Source organism: Mastigoproctus giganteus, chromosome 13 (genome assembly GCF_048544385.1).
Source record: "Mastigoproctus giganteus isolate SK-2022 chromosome 13, ASM4854438v1, whole genome shotgun sequence".
In the NCBI taxonomy this organism is placed as follows: domain Eukaryota; kingdom Metazoa; phylum Arthropoda; class Arachnida; order Uropygi; family Thelyphonidae; genus Mastigoproctus; species Mastigoproctus giganteus.
The window spans coordinates 99820612-99841338 of NC_143587.1; the positions used below are offsets into that span (position 1 = coordinate 99820612).

Genomic DNA, 20727 nt, shown 5'->3' on the forward strand with positions numbered 1-20727 from the left:
TGCACTACAGTTGCTGGCCGGAACTCTCCCACTTTACCTGGAAGTAGCCAAAAGAGGCTTATATTATAGATTTAAAAAGGGCATACCCACAGAATTTCTGGGGATAGCCCTTGATACAACCAATACCTTCAATGATGAAAGAAAAAGAATAGCCACAAAGCTCCACGAGCTATGGCAAACAAAGTGGGAGCAGGAAACCAGAGGTCTGGTCACCAAACGGTTTCTGCCACTGGTGTCAATGGTCAGCCCAAAGCCAAATAAGTGGTATGCCCCTGGACTTTTTACATCATTTATATTGACAGGGCACGGCTCCCTAAAGGCGAAACTAACCTCCTTAGGCCTGACCGATGACCCAAACTGCACCTGTGGCGAAAGTGAAGACTGGGCACACATTCTCTATGAATGTATAATATATGACATCCCCAGAACAGAGCTAATAGCACAGATTGGTCCCCTTCCCAGGGGAGAAGAACATCTCTTCATCATAGAAGAGCAAAATTATAAAGCTTTTACATCTTTCACACAGAAAGTTTTCGAAATGCGCAGAGCAATGCAAAGAATGGCAATTCAGCCCCCCAGCAATTAAACAATAATCAATAGTAAAATTGCCCAAGTTTCCCACCACGCCCAGATGATGACTTAAAAACTGTTAGGGTAGCAGAATTCTGCACCCTGACAGAAACTTGACATAACAAAACTTCCCATGACTACCATGCCATGTGTAGGGGCCCCAAACCAGTGTAGGGGAGGGGGATGGGAATGCATGCAGAGAAAGTGAATGGGAATGAGCAGAAGAGCAAATGTAATTGGCCAAAAGAATACAAAGTTAAAAATAACTTACATTACTTTATATATATATTGTACCAACAAACATTTACAAACCACATAAACACTATCACTGCATTCTCCCCTGGCCTGCAAAAAAAAAAAAAAAAAAAAAAAACACCTTGCAGCTAGGCCTGCACCACAACTGAAGAATAACAGTAAGGTGCGGTGCCCAGAGAGTGCAGTGTGGAAGAAAGAGTCGAATAAATGAGATGAGAGCTAGAAGAATGAATAAAAGTGCAAGCGTGAGAGAAAAGAACACAAACCACAAATGCTAAGTTAAGTACACACTAACCCTGGTTTTAATTAGTATTTAAATTTACGCTACCCATCATTGCATCCCCTCCTGGTGTGTGAGAAAAAGATGAATGAGTTGAGTGAAATAATAATAAAAAAAAAATATATATATATATATATATATATATAGCGAGCAAATAGAATACGTGAACAGAATTTATAAATAACTAAACAATAGAATCTAGGAGCGAGAGAAATACTAAAAATACTAAAAGGAGAAGAGCTGATTAATGCCATCAAAAATAACATGATAAAACATTACATCAGTCTTAATATGTTAAAATCAAGTAATAGATAAGTTAGTGGCAACAGAACGCTATACTAGCCATTACTGGTCCTTAGTTCAAACCTGGAAAGGATACATATAAATAGAATAGAGTAGAGAAAATAATATAATATAATAGATAAATCATAAAGGTAGAAGATAACATAAATAAGTATGGTATGTTAATTATAGGAGATAGTAACACAATGAAAGGGACTTTTTCAAGGGCTAACCCTTTCAATGTGTCCTCCTATAATTAACTGAGCTATCAGTTTCTGATATCATCTGCCTGTTAAACGTTGCCGAATGGTGATAAAAGATATCATTGGGGTGGAAGGTTTAAGTTAAAGTTAAACAAAAAGAATTTTGTGGTAGTTAACAATAGGTGGAAATTTGTGGTAGTTAACAGGCTAGATGACTTTAGCCCGACCGATAGCTAAAACACAACGAAAAGTAGAGGCAATTGAGAACCAATAGCATCATATTAATGGGTGGTACAGTAGCTAAAGCTAAAAAAGGAGAACGGAAAAAGGGTTTAAGAAAAGGGATAGTACCTCAATCCCCCTCGAATTACTCTAATAGTTCATGAGGTAAGAAGAATAGAAAAAGACAGCACATAGATAAAAGTAGAGGAGAAGCAATATTGCAATTGTACGTCGGATTATACCGGGCGCGTAACTGCCCGTCTCTTATAGTAAGAGATCCTGGTATTTCATTATGTATTTCAATAGCATAACATAACATGGCAAATTTGGATAAAATATAAATTAGATAAAATAAAGGAAGCGAAGGAAGACAGGAAAGGCTAGTTCCTAATCACTTACTTACATCGTGGTACTTGGTGCATAGACAGTAGACCTATCTCGATGATGAAACAAGAAAAAACCACGTTGTAGTGCACGTGTTAATTTATATATGAAGATAATAGTGGATGTCAGCGCCCTCTTACTGACATGTAATTAGTTGTAGATTCATTATAATAGGCCCAAAATAAGCCAAAATAATAATGGCGCGCCCTCTGGTATTATTAGCGTATAGCACGAAGAGGCGAAAAATAGAATAGGATGAGCGGTTCTCATAAAAAGCCAAAGAAAAAGAAAACGAAAAAGAAAAAGAAAACGAAAAAGCTGGCTAAGGGGGGAAGCCAAGAATAAATTAATTACTACCTCAGGAACAAATATAGGTACAACTTTTTCAATGAGTGTAAGCTATATTAATTTTGTTCCTGAGGCAGTGCCTAATAATGTACATATATACAGGCTCTGTAGAAGCCGTCAACCGTAAATAATCCAGTAGGTACTTAAGCACAGATAATGTGGGTGAAACGTTAATTTCGCAAAACACGCGATATAATATAATGGTGGTCAAAACTATTATGGAAAGTATTTAAGGCTATCAACATAGCTGTATGTAAGTTTTTAATAATAAAATGATCCGGGAATCCGTTATCAGATAACTTTTGTCTGAAATCGATAAGCGTGTTGATAATGTTGTTTGCCTTATTGCATATTTTAATTAATCTAATGCTTTGTGACACGATTATATTTTTATGGATTCTTAATGATATGTTTGAATGCCAGTTGGTAAGGCTAATGGCCTTAAATCCGAACGCATTACGTTTGTCGTAGACGTTAGTATCTATATTATTAGTGTGTACCTGTATGTTTATATCCAGGTATGTAGCTGATTTGGTGCTATCTGTGTTGGTGGCAACTATTTCTAATTCCGAAGGGTAAAATTTGCCAAATTCAGTGAGAAAGTTAGGATGATCAAAGACAATTAAATCGTCAATGTATCTATATAGTGTTATTTCCTTGCTAATTTTTGTTTCAAAGAAATGCAAGTAGAGATTAGCAACCAGGCTAGAGCTACAAGCTCCCATGGCAATCCCTGTATTCTGTTTATATATTCTAGTACCATTGTAGATATAGCTATTAAAAATACATATATTTATCAGATCATTCCAGTGTTGCTGCTTGCATGGTAATATATTTTTATATTCAGTGTAATAGTGACTGAGTACGTATTTTAAACTATCGTGCGGGATACTAGTGAACAGATTTTTGAAGTCGTAAGTGCTTACATGTTCAATAGAGTCATTATTGTGTTTTAAATATTCTAGAATTGGGTTATTATTGAGAATGACTCTAGCATGGTCAATGTTTTTAAAAATAATACTTAGTAATTCAACCAGCATTTTATGTGGAATTTTAGCGTAACTGTTCCTGCATGAAGTGATGAATCTAAAACTGATGGGTGATTTGTGGAATTTGGGTATGCAATAAACATACGGAAAATTAGTGTTGGTGTTGTTTAGTTTTAGTTTTTTGTGTATAGCCAGTAGTTTTTTGGTGATGGTGGTACGTTTAATAGTCTCTACTTTGTATGTAGAACTGTTGTTCAGCTCGTTTAGTAAGGTAGTAGTATAGAATTTCTTGCATATGAAGCTGTAGTTGTTGGCTGCTTTGTCTATGGAGGTTATGATAAACATAGCCTGTAACTTTTTTAATTGTTGTTTTATTTTACCCAAGTCAAAGGTCTTGGCATGCTGTTTATTATTATGTGAGACAGTAAGCTGTTTATAAATAGCTTGGTATGTGAGGGATATCCATTTGTGGAAAGCTTCTAGTGGTATGTTGTGTTTGTAGGCTAGTTTTAGGCAAAATTGTATGAGGTCTTGATGTATTTGTTTGGACATCTTATTGGTATTGTATGTAGTGCTGGGTCTAAATTTGAATCCATAGGAAAGTAAGTTGCGTAATTCGGGTTCAGTAATGATACTGATGTCACCAGTAATAATGTGCTTGTGATCTTTGTCCACATAAGCAATATATTGAGGCAGATGACATAAGCATTCGGCCTCAATATCGCTCTTTTCTAGGTTACATGCAACCTGCTTATAGTTACAGACTGTAAGACCAATAGGCTTATTGTAACTGAATCTTGTACTGATAATCAGATTGTTAATAGGCAGGTCGTGTTTGTAGATATTCATGAGTTTATTTAGGTTTATGTGATCCAACATGTTATAGCTGTATTTGATGTTAATATATTCGTTGGTAGTGCTATAAATATTGCTACATCTGTATTTAAAGATATCGCTAAGTAAGTGCTTCAGATGTATATTCTTGTGGCTATATGTGGCATTGATTTTTATTAAAGCTTTAAATTTACTCAGTTTTAGTCCGAAGATAATATCGTGTATCTGCTTGACAGGTATAATGGGTTCGTCCCATGAACTTAATACATCTGCAAATCTACCCAGAGTAGTGTTATTAGTATGTGTAACTTTTGCAGTATGGGTTGTTTTGTTAGTGGTAACTTTTACTATGTTGAAAATAGGTCTTTTGACCAAGTGAAATAGGTTATAGACGCAAGCATCTGAAGTTTTATTAGTGTAACAATGCCCATTAAATAGACTGTTTAGTCCGTAAGGATAGAGAGATTTATGTTTCAGTATGTTAATGTTTTCTAGTTCTAACCTGGTTCTATAATTATGCTCTATATCTAAAATGGTGATGGTGATGTCATTAAAGTTATGCAACTGGAAATGCTGTATTTCTATGTCTTTTATGTTGACATAGTTTTTAATATGTGATCGGTGCGTATTGATTCTAATGTGTAGTTCTCCTCCGGTTTGCCCTATATATTTTGCAAAGCAAGTATTGCAAGTGATAAGGTAAACGATATCACAGGCATGGCAAAAAGTTGGAGCTTCTGTACAGCTAGTGGAATGTTTAGTATTCATGGACGGACAGGTTTGACAGCGTATATTGCTACAAATATTGAATTTTAGGAAATTGGTATTAATTTCAGGATTAATATCCTTGGTCTTTATAGTTGATAGTGGCGTGTCAGGGTGGGTAACCCGGTCTGGTGTGAATTCGTGCGTAGTATTATCAGAATCCACTGCATTATTGGTATGGCGGTCCTCCAGTGGGCCTAAAGCATTAGATGCTGCATGGCTAGTAATGTGACTTATCGGACCACCCAGAGCCCCAGTGGTATCCGCGGTACAGTTTAGCCTACGCGACCGACGTAGTATCTTATTATTATTTGTGGTGTAAATACTCATGGTAAATTAGTTCGATATCCTAGTGTATCACTCTCTACAGTATAAACATAATGGACCTGGAGATAGCTAGAATAGGTGTGTAATCATGTGCAATTTTAAGTATTACTATAAATTAATGCATAATTATTCTCAATTGCCTCTACTTTTCGTTGTGTTTTAGCTATCGGTCGGGCTAAAGTCATCTAGCCTGTTAACTACCACAAATTTCCACCTATTGTTAACTACCACAAAATTCTTTTTGTTTAACTTTAACTTAAACCTTCCACCCCAATGATATCTTTTATCACCATTCGGCAACGTTTAACAGGCAGATGATATCAGAAACTGATAGCTCAGTTAATTATAGGAGGACACATTGAAAGGGTTAGCCCTTGAAAAAGTCCCTTTCATTGTGTTACTATCTCCTATAATTAACATACCATACTTATTTATGTTATCTTCTACCTTTATGATTTATCTATTATATTATATTATTTTCTCTACTCTATTCTATTTATATGTATCCTTTCCAGGTTTGAACTAAGGACCAGTAATGGCTAGTATAGCGTTCTGTTGCCACTAACTTATCTATTACTTGCTTTTAATATATATATATAAAAAAAAAAAAAATTATAAAATAAGAAAAAAGTATAAAAAAAATAAATAAATAAATAAATAAAAAAAAATAAAAAAAATTATAAAATAAGAAAAAAGTATAAAAAAAAAAAATTATAAAATAAGAAAAAAGTATATAAAAAAAAAAAAAATGCAAGTAGAGTGAGAATGCACATTACGAATGAAGTAAATGTGTGTGTCCCCCCCCTTCACCTGGTAGGTTCCCCACTGCCAGCTAACATATCCCACCCCCAGACCGGGATGGGCAGCTGGACCTTCATACCGGATTCGACACTCCTTGGACATGACACCGACGAAGACATTCTGCGGCTTTGCTGCCAACACGCCATTGGCGATCCGAACTGGGTACTCTAACCTGGTTCCCTTTAAAACCCCATCCCCAGGCAGGGAATGGAGGAGACGGATCTCTGTCTCCTCTCCTCCCTGCCTACCCCCCATATTTCGCCTGGTGGGGCTCGTCTCCACTGACCTCTTTGGGGATGCCTACTCTATCCGTCCCTATTCTTCTATCTGTTTCCTCCCCAGTCTTCAATCTCCCCCCCCCCCCTCTCTCTCTCTCTCTCACTAAATCGACCTAGTACACCCCTTAACAATGCCGCCAAATTATAACCAACGTCTAAATTCTACCGGTTTTGTGCAAATCTCTAAGATATCTAACACTATCAGCTTTTATCTAGCGTTACATGTCTAAATTTAATAACATCAAAATTTTGCCCGACCTATTTGGCCTTTAACATATCTCTTTAGTGTTCAACCCTAACCAGCGATTTCCTAACAGCAATCCCATTAAGCATTAATGTCAAATGCATAAAATTTTTTTTTTTTTTTTTTTTTAAATAGGCCCTAGCCACTGAAATCCCAGGAAACTAGGTGGCAGGACCTGCCAGAGCAAATTGTTGTGATACTGGATACACCCGGCTAGCCTCCACGTGGCAGGGTATGGGCAACGTCGGGCCCCACTAGGGGCCTGGCGGCCAATTAGCCGGATAAACAATGGGCACAACATATCACACTGCACAGACACGACCCACACACTTTCAAGTCTCTGGCTTGACAGTGTACTGTCCTCGATACAGTGAAACACACGCGGAGATGGGAGAAATCCCAGGTGCCGTCTGACACGAACATACCTTATACCTTATGTTCAATACATGCATGTTTTATAATGTGTTTGCAGTTTATATAAGGAACTAAGGCAAGTGAAGACATGGGGTTGAGTGAATTTTTAGCTGCTTGATATGCTTTCTCATTTCCTTGGATTCCAGCATGCGCAGGAATCCAGCAGAACCTTACCGATGTGTTGCATTCGGCGAGATTTATTAATTGTGCTCTGATTTCTTTCAAAATAGGATGAGAGTAGGGGATATATGTGTAGTAAACTAGTTACTGCACTCAGGGAATCAGTATAGATTATTATCTCTTGATTAGACTTGAAGTGTTCAATAGCCATTTTGATTGTATGAAGTTCAGCGGTGTAAATACTGCACTAAGGGATAGAGTTTCAGAGATAACACCAGTTGGAAGAACCACTGCAGCATGCATCATATTTAAACTCATCAGTATACAGCAGACTCTCGATTTATCGGGATCAAATTAACCGGGACACTTCAACTCTAATAAATAAATAAATAAATAAAAAAAAAAAAAAAAACCAACCAGAAATCATAAAATTCAAGTAATAAGTAGAATAGGTATAAACATGTTTTACAAGTTGTAAATAAGAGACAAGAAGCGGCATTATAAGTCATCACTGGGAGATGAATGTAACTATTATCTTGCAACCCTCTGTCTTCGCACCCACACTAGAAAAAAAAGAAGAGAACAAATGTTTAATTTGTTTTAGTGTGTTGCACCACAAAAAGACAAATTTTGTTTCATTATTTATGTCAGGGATATTGAAATTTTTTTTTATAGTAAATATTTTTCTTTGTTTAGATTGCAAAAATTATGGGTAAACTCAAGCGTTGTGCTTTCAATTAAACAAAAACTTGAAATTATTCAAAAGGTTTGAAAATGGTGCATCTGTTAAATTTTTAATGAACCATTACAATGTTTGTGACCAAACCATATGTGACAATGTAAAAAATAAAGGGAAGCTATTACATTTAAAATCGACATCGCAAAAAATAAAGGGAGGCATCATATTGGACACACAAGTAGTGCATGGCACGTTTTTATCTGTTGCCATACTTTTTTTTCTATAAAGTAAGTCCGGACTTATGAAACTTTGGACTTAGGTTAATTTTTTTTCCCACGTCATAGGTGGCAGATGACTTTCATCAACCGGTGAAATACCACCACTTTGCTTATTGGAGGCTGGAAGTGGTGAAACCCATGTTTAGTCTCTAGAGCAGTTTCCGGCATCCCCCCCCACTCCCCCCATACTTCTCCTCCAACCCATGCATGGTACTAAGTACTCTAGGTTTTGATACCTTTCGTGTTTGGGGTTTTCATAAAAAAAAAAAATTTTTTTTTTTTTTTTTTTTCCCCATTGTAAAATTTAAAACAGTAAAAAAAAAAAAAAAAAATATATATATATATATATATATATATACACAGTGGATTCCAGTTATTTGGGCAACCAGTTAATCGGGGCAGCCGTTTATTTGGGGCAAATCTTAAAAAACAGAAACCAATCGAGAAAATAGCTAGGGTTTACTTCGCTTAATTGGGACAGGAGACCGCAGCACTAGAGATTACCCTACGATTGTTTCCGACGGTACCTGGTGGTTCGGACGAAATTCTGGAGGTCACAACCATAAATCAATAAAAACAATTAGCAGTCACCTGTTTATTGGGCTTTTCTGTTAGTGAAATCTATCATAAACGGATAGTAAACTCGATCTTATTGAATTTGCGATGATACCGACACCGACAGTGGGTTATTATGGTGAAATGTGTTTACACTTCCATGAAATCTTCAATCATAAAAAAATTAATTTTCAGATCTTCTCTTCATTCCTATTTTTAAAGCTTTGTAACTCGTTACTCCGTTGTCACTTGCGCATTTTGTGTTACTTGCAATTTGTGTGTGCCGTGTTCTTTTTATTGATTGCTTATCTTTTTACTGTTTTAAATTTTAACACCCACCCACAAATGTCAGTGAACAGAAATGTCAACTAGTTCCTATGTACATATCACAGTACGTATTAATTATTCCGATTATCACGTATCATTTAATTTTTTAATTTGGTAAAGTAATAAAGGGTAAATTTCTGCTTAATATATCTTTACTTTTATAGCCTGTGGATAATATTCCTCCTATTTTCTCTAATTAGAATTGCCGTTTAATAGAATTAAAATTCAATTCACAAACGTGATCACAATGACCGGCGCTTACTATACATCGTATAGTGAACAGTACTTTACTATGGTGAGTTCGTCGTAACGTGATTTGATTGTACAGTGAACCAATTGGAAAAAAAAGGGGGGTACATTGTATTTTTAATTATTTACGTGAAACTTCGGATAATTGGGGCAGCCACTTAATCTGGCCAAAATGCACTAGTCCTGATGTGTCCCAAATAACCGGAATGGACTGTGTGTGTGTACATATATATATATATATATAATAAAATAAGCGATCAATACCAACGATCATGGCATGCACAAATTGCACAAGTGGGACATGGAATAACAAGCTTAAAACAGGAATGAAGATTACTGGGATCGGATTAACCAGGACACTTCAAGACTCCAAAGAGGATTCTTTGGAGTCTTGAAGATTCTTAAATTTTATTTGTTTTTTTTTTATATGGCTGAATATTTCAGTGAAGGGGACACCATAATAACGTAAAAACCCACAGAATTCTAGCTATCAGTATTATCGCAAATGCAATAAGATCAAGTTTACTAACCGTTTGTAATGAATTGTACTAACAGAAAAGCCCAATAAACCGGAAACTGCAAATTGCCTTTATTGTTTTATGGTAGTGACCTCCAGAAATGTGCTTCAGTAAAATGTGAGCTCGCATGGGGTGATAATGAGTTTTTGCCTTAACCCTGTGAAGCTCTTTACAGAAAATTTAATTCTGACTGTTATCATGGTGCTGACTAAGAGACTAGTACTGACAGCAGTACTAGTAAATCTACCAAGAAAAGGAAAGCAATTGAATTGGATCAGAAAATTAAAATAATAAGGATGTATAAAAATAGTCAAACATTAACAAGTAATGTGCCAATTTGTCGGTTTCACCAGTGAAACAATAAGACAGAATATGAGAAGGGATTAGCACCAATGAAGTCAACTATAATAACCAAAGCTATGAAATACATATCAGTTTTTACAGTACAATAACGTGCGTTTTTTCTTCCTTTTATGTTTTCTCTTCTTATGTGCTACTCCGGCTAATTCACCACTATCCCCGCAGTGGTGAATTAGCCGAATTAAAAATATATGGTGAATTAAAAATATAACTATTTTTATATATATATATATATATATATATATATATATATATATATATATTTTTTTTTTTAAATATATAAATTATAAAAACCACATATATATATGTGGCTTTTATAATTTTGGTATATCAGGGATATAGTAGCAATATTTTATTAGTCATTCCCGAGTTACATAAGAAGTCCTGGAACTTATCTCTTAGGTATATCGCAGACTTACTGTATTTTTGGATTAACTGGGAAAATCGATTATTTGGTTGTTTTGTTTTTACCATCTATCCGGGAAAATTGAGTGTACTGTATATATTTGCAGACAGTGAGTGTTTGCTAAGGCATGAGCTGAATGTAGCTGCTGTACATTTTGATTGCCCAGTACCTATTTTACCCATTTCCAAAAAAAAGCCATCACATAAAGGTTTGAATGTGGGCCATGGTAGCTTCAATCTTCCATCATCTGGGTGGATATTATCCAATGGGACACTCCACTTCTGCATTACATTCTTCAATTCAATTACAGCAGGTTTATTTTCATTTTGTTTATTCCTGTAGACAGATTAAGGAGGCAAGGCCAGATAAGATGTGAGGGGAGACTTTGAAGTCTCCCTTCACATCTTATCTGGCCTTGGATAATGGAGGTTCACTTGCATCCATATAAAGACTATGAACTAGTGATGTTCGGAAAGCATTTAGAGCTATTCTAAGGACAATGTTGTTGAATGGTATTGAGGGACTATAATGCTGATTTTTTAGTTGTCAGATACAGGTGCACCATAGTCTAGTCGGGAAAAGATTATGGTTTTATACAGGTGAAGAAGGGAGAATCTGTCAGCTCCCCATGATATTGCAGAGAGCACTCCAAGGATATTTTCTTCAGACAAATAGTTAATTGTTTTAGGAAGTGTAATTTCTGATCTAACATTAAACCTGGGAATCTGATGTTATCTGAACGGGATGGAGTAGTAGTTGGTGATACTGTGACTGGGGTATTACTTGCTTGGTCTCTTTGACATGTTCTTTAGGGGACTGTTGAGGATTTGCAAGAACAGCCCGTGCCAAGTCAGAAATGATATGGCTGGTGATATGGATACTTCAGTTTGAGTTCCCTCCAACATGTATTTTTGTAATGCAGATGCATATGTGTATTTGGATACAGTGAGTAAAACTTGTTTTCTTGCTTCTTGGTACATCACTCTGTGTTCTATTTCATACTTTTGTATTTTCTTTCCTGTTTTCCAGGTTTCACAAACTTTCAAGTAAGCTGGATGGTTACATTTGGATATGCATACTGGTGTTTGTGCTGTGCAGTCTGTCTATGTGTGTTCCTTGGATCCAAGGAACACACACACATGCACACACCCAAGCACACCTCTCTAAACACTGTTTGAGCATGGCCAAATTTTTAGCACTTGAAGCACCTGAGAAGATTAGGGATAAAAGGTCAGATATGGAAGTTCAGGCATCCAGCCTTAACTGTAGCTGGAAGGGTTCGGTGTTGAAAAGTAGTAGTAGTAATGGCATGTGATGCAAGAAAGCAAGTCTATGAGCTTATGCAGCATCAGCCAAAAAAAAAAAAAAAAACACCATTCCCTCCAAATAGGGGTCCAGTTCCTCCTTAAATTTATTCAACCTATCAGCTTACAACGACAGATAAAAGTTTGTTCCAGCAATTAACCACCCGCTGGCTAAAGGAAATTTTCCGCACATCTATTATATATCTGTCCTTTCTTAATTTGAATTTATGCCCCCTTAGGTTCGTAATCTGAACAAGTGGAAGGATCCCATCAGAATTCAGAGTGCTCAAACCCATTCAAGGACTTATACACCTCAATCAGATCACCGTGCAGGTGCCTAGTCTCCAGCCACTGCAATTTGCAGAACTTAAGCCTCTCTTGGTAAGAGGATCCCTTCATTCCCTTCACCAATCATGTTGCCCTTCTCTGTACACGCTCAAGCAAATCTACATCCTTCCTAAAATGAGGCCTCCAGCCCTGCACACAGTACTCAAGGCGTGGCCTGACCATTGCCTTATACAGAGGGACAATCACCTCCTTTCCCCTGCTAGCAAAATTCCTATATATCATTGACAAAACCCCCATGACCTGCCCTAGCAGCCTGTCTGCATTACTCAGGAAACTTCATATCTGACTGCACAATTACTCCCAGGTCTTTTTCATTTTCTACCACCTTAAGTGTAGTACCACACAGTTGGTACGGTTCTCTGGGGTTACTTCTACCCATATGCAGTACTTTGTCAAGGTTAAACTTCAGTTGCCACTTCTTAGCCCATTTGCCCAAATTATCTAGATCCTGTTGAAGTAGCACGCTGCCATTGCTGTCATTAACAACCCTGCCAACCTTAGTATCATCTGCAAACTTCAACATTATGCCTGATATACCTTCATCAATATCACTGATAAATATACAAAACAGTGGACCTAACACCGAACCCTGTGGGACTCCACTAATAACATTAGTCCATGAAGAGCAGCACCCATTCATTACCACCCTCTGTCTTCTCCCACTTAACCATCCTTTAACCATTGTAGCAACTTATCCTTAATACCATTCTGCTCCAATTTGTACAATAGTCTTCCATGCGCAACAGTGTCAAAAGTTTTCCTGAAATCCAAATATATGATATCAAAATTATTTTTTGCATCCAGTTCCTTTGTAACCACATCATAATATCCTATCAAATTTGTCAGACATGACTTTCCCCTAACAAACCCATGCTGTGTCTGAATTATTGCTGCAGTCTTGTCTAGATGATCCTGCAATGCATCTTTAACCTGTGACTCCATTATTTTACCCCGAACAGAAGTTAAACTAACTGGTCTGTAATTACTCGTGTCACCCTTCGATCCCCCTTTGTGAATTGGGGATACATTTACACATCTCCAGTCCGTGGAAACTTCCCCTGAGTCCAAGGATGCTCTCATAATTATGGCTAAGGGTTTGTTTAGTTGCTTTGCCGCCTCCTTTAATATAACTGGATAGATCCCATCCACCCCAGTTGCTTTTTTTTGTTTGACTTCAACAATTTCTCCTCCACTTTGCTCTCAGTTATTACAAAATCATTAAGTATCCTGCTACAATTTGATAACCTTCTGCCATTTTCAAACCTTAATTCCTCATGTGTGAATGTAGATGCAAAATACTCATTCAATTTGTTTGCTATCTGAGCAGGATCATCAACAGTCGAACCATCGATGTCAAGTGGACCAATCAGATTCATCCCCTTCCTTTTAGAGTTTATATAAGTAAAGAAATCCTTGCTATTTTTCTTAGCATCTTTTGCTAAGGATTTTTTTTTTTTTTGGGGTAGTTGTTGGCGCATCGGCTTCTGTGGCCATAATGCACCTCCCAGTTTTTGCAGTACTTTGATCCAAGCCCGAGGCGGGATTCGAACCCGCAACCTTTTGATTGCCAGGCAGGCACTTTACCCACCCGGCTATTTCTCGTAATCTGCCTTCGCCTGCCTAGCCTCCTTTGTGACCTGATTACAGACTAGCTTATATCTGCCATAGACTTCTGAGTCGCTTGATAATTTATATGAATCCCATGCATTTTTCTTCTCTGTTACGAGTCTCATTAGTTCATTTGATAACCATTAGCCCTAAACCTTGAACAATATTTCTTAAAAAGGTATGAAACTTTTAGTAGCATCTACGATTAATTCCTTGAATGCTTCCCACTTGGAATTTACTGTTGGTAACATCGTCAGTTGATCCCACTGTACAGAATTTAAATACTGTCTGAGACCACTGTACTCACCTTTATGGAAGCAAAAACCCTTTCCTTTACCCTGTTACCCTTGATGGTAATTAAATCTTTAAATAAATCCCACATCAGTACACTGTGATCACTGCCACCTAGTGGTTCCTTTATCTGCAAATTCTTAATACATGAATGATCAATGCTGATAAACAGATGAAAAGTATTACTCTCTCTGGTTGCCTCTCGAACATGCTGCTGCAGAAAACAATCATCCAATAAATCCACAAAAGTCTGACTAGTGTGTGAGTGACACACTTGTGGGTTGGTCACTCACTAGTGTGGGAGTGACCAACCCACAAGTTCCAGTAAATATCTGGGAAGTTAAAATCCCCCATTATAAGACATTCCGATTTACTAGCCCACTCTATTTCCCTGTACAATTGTTCATTGTACTCATTAGGCCTATAACACACTCCTACTCTTATTTTTGCTTTCGCAGTGCTTATGTCAACAGCAAACTGACTCAAGAGTGTACTGTTCATCTATATCAACTGGGTGCACTTCTTTTGATTTTATGTTTTTCTTAATTAACAGCATAACAACTCCTCCCTTTCTATCCTATCTATCCTTTCTGTACATACTGTACTCCCCAAATTTCAGTTCTGCATTCCTTATATCTGTGTGACACCACGTCTCTACTATCCCAACAGTATCTGCCTTTGATGTCTTGACCAACACTTCAAATTGATCAAATTTATTTACTATACTTCTAGCATTGGTATACATGCAAGCATACATGCTCCTATTCCCCCTAACACATCCCATATACCCACCTATTTCACGATGACTGGCATCCGTCCCTGAAACCCCCAACACCCCTTGCTCCAGGTCGCTACTTATTCTAATAGAAGTTGTGCAAGAATAACCTTCACCTCTGCCTGCGGTAACTGTTAAACTATTAGTCCTTGTATCGCCCCAAGCTAGCAGTTTTCCGACCCACCTAACTGCCTCGATAGCATCAGCAAATATTCTTGCATCCTTTCTATTTAAGTGTATCCCATCTGTATAGAAGCAGTCTTTCCTGTTAACAAGAGGTTAGTAACACTGCATGTTGGTATCAGTTTGCCATCTTTCTTGATTTTAATTCTTTTTTTTGCCTGTACAACTTTTTGTTCTGGTAGCTCTTGGACTAATTCCTCTTCAGAAACATTTATTAAGTCCCATTCAGAGAGGTTGCATTTAGAGGTATTTACGGTGGCACCTGGAGTTACTGTGACAGGAATACCTACAAAGTTTGATATTCTGAGTAGGGCTTCAGAGTGTCTACAATTCGTAGTCTCTATAAGTAGATCTCCAGAGCAGAGTCTTTTCACCATTTTAGGTGATCCAGCAGCATTGGAGACATTTCCGAATGAGCAATGGAGAAAGTGTACCCACTGGTTTACTTGTTTGGGAATGTATTATTAGGAACAGTGCTGATTCCTTTCTGAATCCTTCTGTTCTTTGTCTCTTGGGATGGGATGTGTCAAAATCAGTTTGGTCTGCCCTTAAAGAAGTTGAGCCGTGAGGCTCAACCGATGGATAATGTTCTTCATGATACATGGTAGCTCCCTTCAGCCTTTGGCACAATAACTTTTCTGCCAAGGTTACTGGCCCCACCATGGGGAGGCAGGAGCAGTGCCTGGTGTGACCAAACAAAGTTTAGTAGGAGTTAGTATAAAACTATGAGAAATAAAGAAAGGTTACTTTCCTGTCTTGCCCTCTACCAGCACTTTTGATACAAGGGCTGTTAAAAAATAAAAAGATTCCTTAAGGGGAGTAATGTAAAAGAACTAGAATTTGCTTTTTAGAATATCACAGTGAAAGCTTAGAGAAATCGCTCAGTCACAAATTGCTTGGCACTGGGGGCCAAACATTACACATTATGTAGAGTATGAAACAAATTAGTAAAGCAAGGGTAATCTTGTCCTATGAATTAGGTGGCCAACAGAAATTTAAATGCTGTAAATAATGCTACGGTCTTATTACTTAAGATAGAACAAACTTCCTTAACCACAAGTCACCTTCAAAAGCTTTTAAATAAATAACATCACCAAAATACTATTCTGTTATTTGTTTAACATATGGGATGCAGACATCTAGTAAGTCAGTCAGACAGCTAGATGGGAGACTAGTAAGTCTTGAAACAAGCTTAACAACTTGTTTCAAGACATACTAGCTTCTCATCATATAGTGAATAAATTCCAATGGCTATCAAATACATAAGACAAGGCAGTCCCTTAATTTAAAACTTAGCACATTGAATTAATAACAGTTTAAGATATTATAAAGAGTCAGTAAAATAAATCTATACAAATATATGCGACTGTGAAGAAAAAACAAAAAATCTTACATTAACAGCAATAAATATGGTCCAGAGTACAAGCATGGCCTGATGATATTCAAAATACAGATCCTAAAATAGGTAAACAATGTCACTAAAGTACAACAGAACTGAATACATTTCTATAAATAGTTTAACACAAACATCACTAATGCACAGTGTGCAGACCTGTTATGTGTGAATTGTAGCAAATGACCACGATATATTAGAATAAAGTTATACTCATACCTGACTATTTCTGTAAGCTTGTTTCTTAGCAGAATAAGTTTTTAATAAATCTAATGAAATAAATATTTATTTAATAAAATAAAATTTCTTTAAATAAACAACTTAAATTAATTGGTCTTTTCAGGGCGGGGAAAGGAGAGGAACAAGGATAGAAAGAAGGAAACTAGAATTAACTAATTTATTCAATAAACTGCAGGATAACTTTCACAGATAAAATTATGAAACATGAATAAAAAGTGATATCTACTACGGAAGAATTTTGTAACATGCAGAAATTTTGTAAAGTTAAAAACTTAACACTGCATACACAAAAATTCTCTTGTGATTACTGGAAGGATACTAAAATGATGTACTATAAATACATAGGATAAGTACTCTCCTGAGACCAAATCTAATTAACATTAACTCTTGCATGGTGGCCAATCAAAATAATCAACATAATTATTTTTAACTGGAGAAGTATAGCTGTATAAAAAATTCTTTAAGGGGCTGTTTTGAAATAAGCCCTATCACATTGTGTTTTTGCCTGCCATCAAATCTGACCTAAGAGCCCACTGTTTCCAATGTTATTTTCAAATTTCATTATGCAAGTTTCAAATATAAAAATAAATTTTTCAAGTTCCCATTTTTCAACTACAATATTTCCCCATGTATAAGATGCACTGTTTTTCGAAAAATTTGGGGTCTAAAAACTGGCTGTGTCTTATACAGTGGTTGTAGATTTTTTTACTTGCATTTCCCGCTTTTTTGCGCTTGTTGTCTTTGCGCTCATTGTTTTGCACTTGTTACCGGTATATTAGGTTACGTTTTGCCACATTCTGCCCAGAAATGGCTAAGAAAAGATTTTCGTACAGTGCTGAATTCAAGTTAAAGTGATCCAGTTTGCAAAAGTGAATGGAAATCGTGCTGTTGAACGTACGTTTGGTCCTCCTCCAACTGAGGAAACAATCTGAGACTGGCTACAGGAAGAAGAAACCCTACTGAAAACGCCACGGCAGAAGAAGGCCAAGAGAGGCAAGTCAGCAAAATGGCCTGATTTAGAGAGGGAATTGAAGATATGGATTGAAGAGCAAAGGGCAATTGGAATTCCCGTGTCCACAAAGATGGTTCAGCATGAGGCAAGAAGAATTGCTGATGAAAAAGAAGTTACTGATTTCAAAAGAGGACACAATTGGTGCTTCAGGTTCATGAAACGGAATGGACTAAGCATGCGTACACACACCAGACTTGTCCAAAAGATGCCTGAAAGCTATGAGCAGAAGGTCCTTGAATTTCATCGTTTTGTCATTCAATGTTGGAAGACATCAGTTTGAGTTGGGACAGATTGCAAATATGGACGAAGTCCCCCTTCAATTTGATGTCCCAAGTAACAGAACTGTTGATAAGAAGGGGGTGAAAACTGTAACTGAAGACAAGTGGACATGAAAAGAGCCATTATACAGTTGTTCTAGCTTGTTGTGCCGATGGAACCAAGCTGCCTCCTATGCTGATTTTCAAACGCAAAACAATGCCAAAAGAAGACATTCCTCGACAATCACTCCTCGAGGAATGTCTTCTTTTGAAGACATTCCGCGAGGAGTGATTGTCCACGTTCATGACAAGGGTTGGATGGATCAGGATGGGATGAAGATCTGGTTTGAGAAAGTTTGGAGCAGGAGACCAGGTGGGCTCTTACGCAAACCTGCCCTATTGGTGCTTGATCAGTTCAGGGCACACATAACAAAAAACACAAAGAAGATTGCTGCAGAGCAAAAAACAAAACTTGCCGTCATACCTGGAGACTTGACATCCCAGCTTCAACCACTTGATATCAGCATTAACAAACCGTTCAAAGCCGCCATGAGAGATGAATGGAACCAATGGATGAAGTCTTCTGGAGAAAATTTGACACCAGCAGGAAGAGTGAAGAAACCAACTATAGGAGAAGTTTGTATCTGGGTGAAAAGATCCTGGGATAATATCAAGATTGAGATTGTTGTCAAGTCATTTAAGAAGTGTGGCATTTCAAATGCCATAGATGCAACTAAGGACGAGGCAATATATGAAGACAGTGATTCATCATCAAACGCAGATGAGGAAAAGCTAATGGATGGGAGTTTTGACAGTAATGAGAAGTTATATGAATTTTATGATGAATAAAACTTGAGTTCAATAACTTATGTAATATATATTTTTTCAAATTTTGGGCACCAAAATTAAGGTGCATCTTATACATGGGGAAATACGGTATTTCTTTAACTCACTAAAACTTTAGTGGTAAAGTTTATACACCAATCTGCTCTCTTACTTTTTTCTCCCTCAAAACTGATTGATGTATAAAATAGGATACTTATCCGAGGAGTTTAATAATCTTCAAAATTGGTTAATTAGAACAAGAAAAAAAAAAGTGCTTCACAAATGTATAGGGTGGGTGAAAAGTCAGTGAATAATTCATTTTTCTTTCAATAAGTTCTTTAAGATAATGGTTAAATATAAAAATAAAAATCATTTATTTGAAAAATAACTGCAATATGTATACAATCCTAAAAATTAAGTGTACATAAGTGTTAAAAAAGCATATCTATGAAATATAACAGAAAATAAGTACGGAGATTTAAATATTTCAATATGTATTAATGCATGCAGTGCAATCTCGATATTACTTGGATACTGTAGATATCTTTAACAAGGTGAAATATAGCCTGAAATAAGAATTAGCTAGCTTTTTCCTAACTTTTAATGTGAACATGTGATGATCTAAACAAGCATTTTTATTTGTACATTTGAGCATGTTTTGGGTTAATTTTCATATTTCAAGATGCTTTCTTCCTCCCTGTTCACTCTACAGGATTGCTAGGTGCGAGCAATGAGCATATATTTTACTGCCAACAAACATGCCAATAACAGCCTGCATTAGCTATGGAAGGAATACACTTGTATTTATCTCTTTTTCGTAACCAAAAGCAAAAGATACACTTCCTTTTTATTTTCATGAAACAAAGATACTGCCACAAATTTTATTATCTTTATTCATTTCATGGGTCAGTTTTTGCTGTGTCACACCTGTCAACCTCAATATCACAGAGTATCGTGTCAACCGCCAACATGTCAGGGAATCACAGTAAAATAACTTTAATTTTCCCTTAAATTTCATTTTCAGCCACTTGAAAGAAATATTTGTGTGCATATGTTAACGTGGCTGTTTCAGGTTCTCCCTCTGCGAGAATGGGGGAAGTAACTGTGTGATACTATAGTGTTGGTGGCAAGTGTTCTACAATAGGACCACTTGTTCCCTGACTCATCATTATGTTTATTGGGTGAAGGGAAGTATCACTGATTAAAAGGTGCATTTTTATTGTAAGCAACTTAGCATGTGTTAGAGAGCAACTGGAGAACCAAGCTTTGTAATATAATACAGCTGTTGACTTTGTTCTTCAAAGGATGGCTCATCCTTGTTTTTCTCTATAGAGATTTCATACCCTTTTAGGATGCTCACTTGAAGCAATGCTAATTGAGAGTGGTTATTGACTTCCTTCTTTTATTGCCTGCAAGCCTGTGTGAACTATCTACATTGGGAAAGAAATACTTTAAGCAGTATTTATCTTTTGCTTTCACCAATAAAAGTAAAGTAACAGTGTTCCATGTGTAGCTTGCTACAGAGGAGGAATTTGATGTTTTAGATAAGGAGGAGAATGCCTGTTGCAAAGACTGAAAAGGATGGAAAAAGTCTACAACTAACATTGATTAGTTGTAGACTTAAATTTGATTGCAAAGCTTTTTTATTTATTTATTATTTATTATTTTTTTTATTTTTAGAGAAAATATATTTCACATCCAAACAGCTGAAAGGTATATATAAAAAAAAAAAAAAAAAAAGTTTCACAACAGATTCAATTCACAAAACTGTGAAATTCATTTGTCCATAGAACAGAACTTTTA

General features: G+C 36.6%; 1 protein-coding gene across 1 annotated transcript in view; it reads right to left on the minus strand.

Moving 5' to 3' along the window:
• LOC150076301 (uncharacterized) overlaps positions 1–20727 on the minus strand; it is a 79973-nt gene that overhangs the window by 13969 nt on the left and 45277 nt on the right. Inside the window, exon 5 of the mRNA XM_090387607.1 lies at positions 16591–16653. Within this exon, the coding sequence (XP_090243733.1) occupies positions 16591–16653 (63 nt within the window). The remainder of the gene's footprint in view (positions 1–16590; positions 16654–20727) is intronic.